The 12,191-nt window shown below is 36.6% G+C and overlaps 1 protein-coding gene across 2 annotated transcripts; it reads left to right on the forward strand.

Annotated features, from left to right (window-relative positions):
* Positions 1–2,756: 2,756 nt before the first annotated feature.
* On the forward strand, positions 2,757–8,147 carry LOC103032955 (uncharacterized). 2 transcript variants are annotated; one of them, XM_049469942.1, is made up of 7 exons: positions 2,758–2,900; positions 4,127–4,450; positions 4,568–4,633; positions 6,337–6,429; positions 6,514–6,560; positions 6,642–7,077; positions 7,217–8,147. In XM_049469942.1, exons 1-7 carry the CDS (start codon positions 2,846–2,848, stop codon positions 7,219–7,221), a joined length of 1,026 nt encoding a protein of 341 aa, XP_049325899.1. In that variant the 5' UTR covers positions 2,758–2,845; the 3' UTR covers positions 7,222–8,147. The 2 variants fall into 2 exon arrangements, with proteins under 2 accessions (XP_007242827.3, XP_049325899.1); XM_007242765.4 differs by having other exon boundaries at positions 2,757–2,900; positions 6,642–8,147.
* The last annotated feature ends 4,044 nt before the right edge of the window (positions 8,148–12,191 follow it).

Below are 12,191 nucleotides of genomic sequence, written 5' to 3' on the forward strand. Positions count from 1 at the left end.
AGACACATTTACACTCAACATCCCACTCTTTCTCATACACACACACAGTGGTCCTGAGCCCAGGACCAACCGGTCTTAAGTGGGAGACTGCCGCTTCCCCACCTGAGAGCCCCTACCTCCCCACAGGGAGGGCACCCAGAATCCCGGAATGCCAACCAGACACCCCAACACGGACCAAACCACCACCCCCCACGACGGCGCGCCCAAGAGAGGCATAGACCCTCCCCAGCGCAGGGAGGGACCCAAACAGGCGACAGACGCCCACGGGCACCAGGGCCCCGGACTCCGCACCCCGACCGCCACAGGGGAACCCAGCCAACCGGACAGGGCCAGCACCCACCACCATGGGCCCCCCAGACCCACACCCCAAGACCACAAGAGCATACATCCAGGCCCCCCCCACCAACACACAGAAATCACCAAGCAGCAGCCACCGTCCCCAGTCCAAGAGCCATCAGACACCCGAATCCCCCGATTCCCCCCCAGCCACCTGCCGGACGCACCAGGAGACACGACTACAGCCGCCCACCCCATCATGTGATGGAGCTGATCAGTGGGAACCAGAGAGATTCAAATGTAGCCAATTGGTTTTTTGAGGTTGCAGACATTCTTTCCAGACTAATGTGGTCTAAAAGTACATTTCTATAGTGATTTATGCATAAATCATTTTTTGATTTCCACTTCATGAGGATAGTTTTCTTAGCGATGCATAAGACAGTGAGAACTATGTGCAATATATTTGTTTCCATGTTTAGTTCACTTACATCACCTAAAATGCATAGTTTGGGTGAAGCTGGGATATTGCAATTAAACCAGGTAGATAAGTCTTCACATATCATCTGCCAGAATCTCTGAACAGGCATGCAAAACCATATAGCATGTATATAATTCTCAATATGATTGCCCGAACAGTTAGTGCATATATTTGTTTCTCTAAGGCCCATTTGGAACATTCTATGCCCTGTATAATGTGTTCTATGGAGAATTTTGTATTGTATGAGTTGTAAATTTGGATTTTTCGTCATTTTGAAATTGTTTAAACATATCTGTGTCCAAAAGTTCTTATCTGGGTTCATGGAGAGATCTCGACTATTTATATTTCCTAATCTCTATATTTGATTAGTAAAATTTTTTAGGTCTTAATTCTGACTTTTATTTTATTGTACTGTACTTTGGTTGGCATTTAATGTCTTTTTATATGTGCTTTATTAATAAAACTAACATAACTTGACTGATGTTCACTGATGTCAATGAGGTTACTGTCATAAAGGGGCGGGGTTATACTAAGATCAAAGGTTGGACGGGAAATTCTTGGACACTTTTAAAAAACATATGAAAATAGCTAAATTACTAAAAGTAATAATAAAAGTAGATTAAAGTATATTAAGCAATATATGATGCTATAGTGCACTAAAGTGTTCTTGTAGCCACATTATTAATCAGTATATTTAAACAGTGATACAATAGAACAACTATTTTTTGTACTTATTATACTTTAATTACAGTATAAAAATAGTACTTACTTAAGTCTTAATTAAATTGTCATAAGTGTACTTAACTGTACTAAAATTAAACTATTTTAAATATACTTTAAAGTAACATTTTAACTACTTCATGAATGTAACCCATATTTTAAATATACTTACAGTAAAATTATAATACATTTAATAATGAGCATTATAACTGTATCACGATTTATTATACACCAGGTAGATTAGAAATGTACTAAGAAATGTATTTTCAATATATTTAAATTAGAGTACAGTCCTGACTTGCCATTTTTAGTGTCACAAATTCATTTTTTTTTTTTATAAATGAAGTAATTTAATTTACTTTATAAAAAGTTACATGATATATTGCACTTTAAGTGAACTATGGTAAAATTTGTTTTTAACACACTTTGCTAAAAAGGTACAAAAGTATATTTGGAAATAAGTATTTTAGAACTAAATAAATAAACTTTTAAATAAATATACTACTATAAAGTACACTTTTAATTAATTTTTTTAGTTTAATGTAATTCAGTAACATTAAACTAAAAATTTAATTAAAAGTGTACTTTATAGTAGTATATTTATTTAAAACACACTATATTGTACTTTTTAAAAAGTATGATCAAAGTTTACTTTCAAACATTTGATTAAAGCATTATATTAATGTTAATTTATTTTAAGGAAGTTCATAAGTACATAAATCTGTTAGTATGTTTACAGCATACTTAGACATTTCTCAATATGTTTTTAAATAGAATTAACTATATATTTTTTTCACCAGGGTAATATAAAAATATCTTTAAAACTCTAAGAAAATATACTTTAAAAAAAATTCAGTGTGTAAATCAGAAGTTAAAGAGGCAGCAGTGCAGATATGGCATGAAATGTACCCCAACATCAAAGAAAAACTGTATAAAATCTATAAAAAGTTCTTTAAATTGATTTTGAACATTCCTCTATATGTGTAGTAATGTGTTTATTCAGAGTAAATCTGTAAATCTTGAAAGTGCACTGTTACACAGTGTTTATATGTAATTTAAACACTGCTAAAACACTAAAAACACATGTTATATTAATTGTGACCAGTTTTTCTCCCACACTGCAGGATAAGTTGTGAAACAGTGAAGCGGTTAAAAGAAGAAGTGATTGACTAACTCTTTACCGTGACGCATGTCAGAGTATTACACAACCCGCCGTGTGAGACTGTGTGAGTGTGAGTGTGTGTGTCTGGGGGGGGGAGGGGTCAGTGTGAGGGATGTGTGTTGATGGGTTTTTATCTTGCGAAAGTGTTAAAATTCTCAGGATAAAGAGTAGAGTACAGAGTGAGAGTAGAGTGAGAGAAGGTCCTGAACATGTTCTTATTCTTCACTTTTCTAAACATCATCTGTATCATCTTCCTCCTGCCTGGTGAGTTTATCTATCTATCTATCTATCTATCTATCTATCTATCTATCTATCTATCTATCTATCTATCTATCTATCTATCTATCTATCTATCTATCTATCTATCTATCTATCTATCTATCTATCTATCTATCTATCTATCTATCTATCTATCTATCTCTCATATATGCGTCTGTCTGCCTATGGCTAGGCTTTTGCCTATGCTTCTGCCTGTCTGTCTGTCTAGTGTTCTTTCTATGCTTCTGTATCTCTGCCTTTGCTTCTGTCTGTCTGCTTAGTCTTCTGCCTATGCTTCTGTCTGTCTGTCTGCCTAGTCTGCTGCCTATGCTTCTGTAAATCTGTCTGAATAGGCTTCTGCTTATGCGGCTGTCTGTCTGTCTGCAAAGACTGTCTGTCTGTCTAGGCTTTGCCTGTGTTTCTGTTTGTCTTTCTGACTAGGTTTCTGTCTGTCTGGCTAGGCTTCTGCCTATGCTTCTGCCTGTCTGTCTGTCTAGTGTTCTTCCTATGCTTCTGTATCTCTGCCTTTGCTTCTGTCTATCTGCTTAGTCTTCTGCCTATGCTTCTGTCTGTCTGTATGTCTGCCTAAGCTTTTCTCTATGCCTCTGTCTGTCTGCCTAGTCTTCTGTCTGTCTGCCTAAGCTTTTTCCTATGCTTCTGTCTGTCTGTCTGCCTAGTCTTCTGCCTATGCTTCTATCTGTCTGTCTGTCTGCAAAGCCTTTTGTCTCTCTGTCTGCATAGGCTTCTGTCTGTTTAGGCTTCTGCCTATGCCTCTGTCTGTCTGTCTGTCTGTATGGGCTTCTGTCTGTCTGCCTGCCTAGGTATCTGCCTGTGCTTCTGTCTGTCTGCCTAGGCTTCTGCCTATACTTCTGTCTGTCTGTCTGTCTGCAAAAGGCTTCTGTCTGTCTGCCTAAGCTTTTTCCTATGCTCCTGTCTGTCTGCCTAGGTTTCTGTCTGTCTATCTGCCTTGGCTTTTGCCTATGCTTCTGTCTGTCTGTATGTATGCCTATCTATCTGTCTGGGCTTCTGTCTGTCTGTCTGCCTAGTCTTCTGCGTATGCTTCTGTCTGTCTGCCTAAGCTTTTGCCGATGCTTCTGTCTGGTGTCTGTCTGTCTGTCTATCTATTTATAGTAAATTTTCCTTACATTTTTCTTCATTTTAATTGAAATTAAACCCTTCAGTCCAGCTGAAATCATGTTAAACTGCTGTGTAACTCAGTTTTTGTGTTCCAGCGGGACTCAGGGCTGTATCTACAGTAACAGGACTGAAAGGTCAGTCAGTTCAGATCAGATGCTCCTACAGGTCTAAATACGTCTCCTGTATGAAGTATCTCTGCAGGGGGAGATGTTCCTCCTGGGAGGTTAAAGATGTTCCGGTTCGGTCCGGACCGGGTCCTAAAGATCAGAGATTCTCTCTGGAGGACGGTCCAGGAGCCGGGGTCTTCACCGTCACCATCACTGACCTGAGGTCAGAGGACGCAGGGATGTACTGGTGCGGGGTGGAGAGGCCGGCTCGTGTGGATGTTTACACAATGATACGACTACGGGTTCAAACGGGTAAATACTAGTGATTTATCATTATTCACTATTAGTTCTAAAACTGAGTGAGATAAAATGTTTTAAAGTAAAAATAAATCTTTTAAAGTAATTTTTTTCTCTTTTTCTTCTGCTTAGATGATTTAATACCAACTACCCCAGTTCAGACCAAGCCCACATACCTTTCACCTTACCCATCAGCAGGTATGTGTCTGGTTTAATTTATTTATTATATATTTGGACTAATGTATACATAATGTATATTTGGACTATTTTGTACATCTATGATATTTTTAGAGGTCAATATACACAAGCTATAATTGGGAAAAATCTATCTGCATTTTATATTATATATTATACTTTATGTATTGTTATGAGATGCTTATTTGTACATAAATATATCTGAAAGGAAATATATCAGAAATGGAAATAATGTATTTTTTTTATTATTATTCAAAACCACCAGGGAGCCCACAACCTTATCACTAAGGGGTTCTAAACCCCAACACCAACCAATCAGATTCATTCTACCAGGATCTAAACCCCAACACCAACCAATCAGATTCAGACTACCAGGGCCAAAATCCCAACACCAACCAACCAGATTCAAATAACCAGAGTCGAAACCCCAAAACCAACCAATCAGATGCATCAGATTAATCAATTATCAGATTTCTAATACCAGTTTTGGAACTGGATTTTCTCTTTCCTAATAATAATAATAATACTTATAGTCTGCTTTGTTCTTCCAGTGTTACAAATACTATGATGTAAAATATTATATGAATCAAAGTTATACAGGTTGTTGGAAATATGAGAAATATATGTTTAAAATTCAATTCCCTAAATTAGAAATTATGTATGAATAAAGAAAACGCTATTAAATATAAATTTGATGTAAATAATGTTGTTCTTTTTAGAACATCTATCTCTGTTGACTCGATGCCAATTTGTTTTTAGTGTGATTCTGACCTCTAGAGGATGAGATGTGTAATGGCATGTGTGAGGAGAGCTGTGACTAAAGAACATCTGATAATAATAATATTGGCATAAAACCCCAAAAACTATGGCACTTTCATTTACTGAGTCTAACTCCAGAGTCTAAACCCAAATACAACCAATCAGATGTTGGCTACTAAAGTCTAAATCCCAACACCAACTGAATTATTCAGTATATTAGAGTCAAATCCAACACCAATTAGTCAGATTTATTATACTAGAGTCTAAACCCAAACACTATCCAATCAGATTCAGTCTACCAGAACCTAAACCCAACACCAACCAATCAGATTCAGTCTACCAGAACCTAAACCCAACACCAACCAATCAGAATCAGTCTACAAGACTCTAAATCCAAACAACTATTCAGTCAGATTTAGTCTACTAGACCCTAAACCCCAACACCAACCAATCAGATTCAGTCTACCAGAACCTAAACCCAACACCAACCAATCAGATTCAGTCTACCAGAACCTAAACCCAACACCAACCAATCAGATTCAGTCTACCAGAACCTAAACTCAACACTAACCAATCAGATTCAGTCTGCCAGAACCTAAACCCAACACCAACCAATCAGATTTAGTCTGTGTGAACCTAAACCCAAAACCAACCAATTGAATTGGGTCTACCAGATCCTAATAAATAACTTTTAAAAAGAATGGAAGAAATAAAATTGCAAACTACCAATATACACATATTTTAAATACTTTATAATACAACCAAATAAATATTATTATTCCATTTATTTGCTTAATGTTTTATCAGAAAATATTGGCTTCAGTATTAAGCAATAATTTTCCGTTTTTTTTTATTAATAATTTGATTTTAGTTTAATAGAGCAGATCTTAGCAGATCATTGAACCTTATCTAAACTTCATTGTGTAATAAATATTATTTTATTCCAGGTTTGATCGTTCTGTATGTCTGCATTCCACTGCTGCTCTCGGGAATCACCATCAGTGCTGTAATCTTTTACTGTAAATGGAGGAAAACTGGAGGTAAATGATACATTTTTCCAGAGAAAGCACCATCACCATATAAATCAGGCAAAAAAATCCATTTTTTCTTTGTTTTCTTTCCAGGGATTCAAAATTCTGCCATTCTACAAAGAGCTGCAAGACCTGATGGGGTAAGTGAACTACTGTACATATTTAAATTAGAAATATTATCATCAATACTATAATTATTCCTATTTGTTTTATTTTTACAGGGTGCAATCGATCATGAATATAAGCCTCCTGGAAGACAAAACCATGTGGCAGTGATTTCAGTCTACCAGAGCCTGAATTTCAACACTAACCAATCAGATTCAGCGTACCAGACTCTTCACGTCAACAGCAACCAATCAGATTCAGCGTACCAGACTCTACACGTCAACAGCAACCAATCAGATTCAGCGTACCAGACTCTACACATCAACAGCAACCAATCGGATTCAGCATACCAGAGTCTAAACTTCAACAGCAACCAATCAGATTCAGCATACCAGACTCTAAACGTCAAGAGCAACCAATCAAATTCAGGATACCAGACTCTAAATGTCAAGAGCAACCAATTAGTTTCAGGATACCAGAATCTAAAGGTCAACATCAACCAATCAGATTCAGCGTACCAGACTCTAATCGTCAACAGCAATCAATCAGATTCAGCATACCAGACTCTAAACGTCAAGAGCAACCAACCAAATTCAGTCTACCAGACTATGAACATCCACATCAACCAATCAAATTAAGTCTACCAGGCTTTGAACTTCAACAGCAATCAATCAGAATCAATCTATTAGAGCATAAATCTAAATACAGCCAATCATATTCAGTCTATCAGATACTTACCACAAATACTATCAATCAGATTCTGTATAGTAAAGTCTTAATCATTAATGTCAATTTAGAAACCTCAACACTAACCAATCAGATTCCGTCTACCAATGTCTACACCTCAACACTAACCAATCAGATTCCGTCTACCAATGTCTACACCTCAACACTAACAAATCAAATTCAGTCTACTAGAGCCTAAACCCAACACTTACCAATCAGATTCAGTTTACTAGAGCCTAAAAACAACCAATCAGATTTGGTTTACCAGAGGCTGAACCCAACACCAACCAATCAGATTCAGTTTACTAGAGCCTAAAAACAACCAATCAGATTTGGTTTACCAGAGGCTGAACCCAACACCAACCAACCAGATTCAGTATAACATCCTAAACCTCAACACCAACCAATCAGATTCAGTCTACCAGAGCCTAAAAACAACTAATCAGATTTGGTTTACCAGAGTCTAAACCCAACACCAACCAATCAGATTCAGTATAACATCCTAAACGCCAACACCAACCAATCAGATTCAGTCTACCAAAGCCTAAACCCCAAAACCAACCAATAAGATTCAGTTTACCAGGGCCTAAAGCCAACACCAACCAATCAGATTCAGTCTACCAAAGCCTAAACCCCAAAACCAACCAATAAGATTCAGTTTACCAGGGCCTAAAGCCAACACCAACCAATCAGATGCATCATCAGATTTCTAATATCAATGTATAAGGAAACATTTACTATTTCAATCAAATGCCTCAGTTTTGTAATGATTGCTAGATCTTTGCATGTTTGCTCCTTGTTTCTTTGGGTTTTTTTTCCCAAATACTTGATTTATCCAGTGTTTGAACTGGCTTGGGTTTGGTTTCTCTTTTCTAATAAAACTACCCTTTCTTTTACTCGGAGTCTGCTTTGTTTATCCAATGTTACAAATACTATGATGTAAAATATCATATGAATGAAAACTATACATGTTGTTGGAAATATGAGATGAAATGACTGTTCAAAATACACTTCCCTAAATCAGAAATTATGTATGAAGAAAACAATATTAAAGATAAATTTGATGTAAATAATGTTGTTTTATCTCAGTTGACTCTGTGCAATTTGTTTTTAGTGTGATTCTGACCTCTAGAGGATGAAATTTGTAATGGCATGTGTGAGGAGAGCTGTGACTAAAGATACACATCTGAATAATAATAATAATAATAATAATAATAATAATAATAATAATAATAATAATAATATTGGGATAAAACCCCCAAAACTATGGCGCTTTCATTCACTGAGTCTAACTCCAGAGTCTAAACCAAAATACAACCTGTCAGACTTGGGATACTAAAGTCTAAACCCCAACACCAACTGAATTATTCAGTATATTAGTCAAATCCAAACCCAAACACTATCCAATCAGATTCAGTCTAGTAGAGTCTAAACCCTAACACCAACTGACAATATTCAGTATATTGCAGTCAAAGCTAACACCAATGAATCAGATTCAGTCTACTAGAGCCTAAACCAACACTAACCAATCAGATTCAGTCTACCAGAGCCTAAACCCAACACTAACCAATCAGATTTAGTCTAACAGAGCTTAAAACCAACACTAACCGATCAGATTCAGTCTACCACAGCCTAAATCCAACACTAACCAATCAGATTCAGTCTACCAGAGCCTAAACCCAACACTAACCAATCAGATTTAGTCTAACAGAGCTTAAACCCAACACTAACCAATCAGATTTAGTCTAACAGAGCTTAAAACCAACACTAACCAATCAGATTCAGTCTACCAGAGCCTAAATCCAACACTAACCAATCAGATTCAGTCTACCAGAGCCTATACCCAATCAGATTCAGTTTACCATAATTGGTAGCATTTGTCTCCTTTGAAAGGTCTGTGATAATATTGTTTATTCTGATTTAGAACCAGTGTCCAATACTCTAATAACCTCTTTAATCATTAACTGATAAACTTCAGAACTGATCTCAGATCATCTTCAGCTCAGAACACAGCAGACAGGAGGAAGTGGTCTGAGAGAGAGGGAGAGAGAGAAAAAAAGTATATATATAGATAATATATATGTATATAGAGAGAGAGAGAAAAAAAGAGAGAGAGAGAGAGAGAGAGAGAGAGAGAGAGAGAGATGAGGAAGTGTTAAGCTGAAGGGTGGGGTTTAAGGAAATATGCTTTACAGTCTGTAGATGTTTTAAACATGACCGTCTTCTTCTCCTTCATCTTCCTCTTCCTCCTGATCCCTGGTGAGTGATTCCTCTTTGATCTTTCTGTAGATCATCTGTAGATCATCTCTGATAGACAGAACGGTTCTTCTTCCTCTGGAGTGAAGTGAACTTCGTGTCTCTTCCTCACATTTCTGTAAATATGTTATTATATCTTTTTTTATGGGAGAACAATGAAGATAAAACACTTTGATACAGTGTAGAGTATTCAGTGCATTCAGTATTCTGTGCCCTCAAAATAACTCAACACACAGACATGAATGACTAAAGTAAGTAATATAAGATATTTTGAGAGGCAACCTTTATTTTCCGGCACGGCCTCTAAACTCTCGTGGGCACGGAGTTCACTAGAGCTTCTAGAATCACAGGAGCTGAGGGAAGTTTCACTTTAATTTGAAAATGTTCTAAAAATGTTCAATATGGTTTAGAAAATGGGTAAAAAAATTTAAATAGCTAAAAAAAAAAAAAAAAGTCACACAATGTGCTCCTTCTACATTAAACTGCTCACTAACACACCCTGCTGACAGTCCTCACTGATAATACTCTAAATAAATAAATAAATGCTAATTAAAATTTTAATTTTTAATTTTAATTGATTTTTAACCCCTTAAAAATGGCCTTGTCCTGTATATGGGTGTACAGTAGGTGCTGGTGGCATAAAGCTCATGAAGTACTCAGTCGCATAAAATTACTTGCACCTTATAAATATTGTAGTTTTAATTCATATTAAGACTACAGTTGTTTTTATAAAGTTTTTTATCAATGATTAAAAACAATTTTAAATTTAAACTTCTGAAACTGCTGACTCTGAGAATTAGATTCTGAAGGTTTATTTTTATTTTTATTTTTATTTTATTTAGCCTTTATTTAACCAGATCGGTCCCATTGAGACACAATGATCTCTTTTTCAAGGGAAGCCTGGCCAAGACAGCAGCCTAAACATCAGTTTCAACATTTAAAACAGACAGTTCACAGGTAAGCCATAAAACAAAGAATCAAACAATAAGGAATCAAACAGTAATGTACAATATACAGTCTGGATGGGTCAATATGATTGAATAACAGGACCTTCACACAAAACATGAACAGAAACAATAAGAGGCTGATTCCAGGTTTCTTACAAAATTTCTAAATGTTCTAAGGGAAATAAGTTCCTTCAGTTTCAGAGTACTCTGCAATGAATTCCAGGCAGCAGGTGCAGAATGCATAAAGGAGCGTTTGCCGAATTCAGTGCGAACTTTGGGAACATTGAGGAGATAGCAATCATTTGAGCGTAAAGAATAAGTACTCTGGACTCTCGAAATGTAACCACTTAAATATTGAGGGAGTTGCCCCAGGATGGCTTTATAAATAAAAATGTGCCAATGTGAGAGACGACGTACAGCCAGTGAGGGCCATTCGACCCTGCCATATAATGTGCAGTGGTGGGTGAGAGCTTTACAACCTGTGATGAACCTCAGGGCACTATGATACACAGAGTCCAACGATTGCAGACATGTTGCAGGGGCATGCATATAAATAAAATCCCCATTATCCAATACTGGAAGAAAAGTAGCAGAAACTAACTTTTTCTTGGCAGCAAATGAGAAGCATGTCCTATGACGATAAAAAAAAGTGTAATTTCAGCTTTAATTTCTTGACTAGATTTTCTATATGAGATCTAAAGGAAAGTCTGTGATCAATCAAGATACCCAGATACTTCTAACAAGGCACCAACTCAATTGCAGTCCCTTGTAGGGAAAACACACTAGGAGAGGGCTCAGGTATCTTCCTGCCATTTGAGAAACTCATCACTTTGGTTTTAGAAGCATTCAGAACAAGTTTTAGGTCTGTAAGCTGGTGTTCCACAAGGTTAAAGGCGGTCTGTAAATAGCCAATGGCTTTGGCAAGAGTGGAACCACAACAGTAAATAACTGTATCGTCTGCATAGAAATGGAATTTTGCATCAGGAACGTTTCTACCAAGTACGTCTACATAAATACTGAATAAAATTGGTCCTAAAACAGATCCCTGGGGCACACCAGAATTTACATTTAGCATTTTAGAGGAGATACCTTCAAAATGTGTACACTGCATTCTGTCTGACAAATAATTAGCAAACCATCCAACGGCATGATTAGACAGACCAATATTCGACAATCGCTCTTTCAGAATGGAATGATCAACAGTATCAAAGGCCCTAGAAAGGTCAACAAAGAGAGCTGTGCAGAATTTATTATTGTCCAATGAGTCTATTAAATCATTTATAACTTTTAGGGAGGCTGTAATAGTACTATGTTGTTTCCTGAAGCCAGACTGATATGGAGAAAGAATATTATTTGTATGTAGAAAGTCTTTCAGCTGACCATTTATCAACCTTTCAAGGACCTTTGACAAAATACATAACTTGGAAATTGGCCGGTAGTTGTTCAGACAGGTAGGATCTCCTCCTGGAAGGTTTTAATAAATGTGAATTTTTTTTATAAGGTTATTATACGGCAACCAGCATTCATTAAAATCAACACAGACAACTTGGTGAAAATAAACATTTTTGGACATTTATTAAACACACAAACTAATCTAAACACAAATATTACAAAACAGCATTTAGTATATTTACAATATGAGAGCTAAATGGTTATTTAGCTAACGGTGTGTGTGTGTGTGTGTGTATGTGTTTGAGAGAGAGAGAGAGAGAGAGAAAGATAGATAGAGGGAGAGAG

This window comes from Astyanax mexicanus, chromosome 21, assembly GCF_023375975.1.
Source record: "Astyanax mexicanus isolate ESR-SI-001 chromosome 21, AstMex3_surface, whole genome shotgun sequence".
Classification (NCBI taxonomy): Eukaryota; Metazoa; Chordata; class Actinopteri; order Characiformes; family Acestrorhamphidae; genus Astyanax; species Astyanax mexicanus.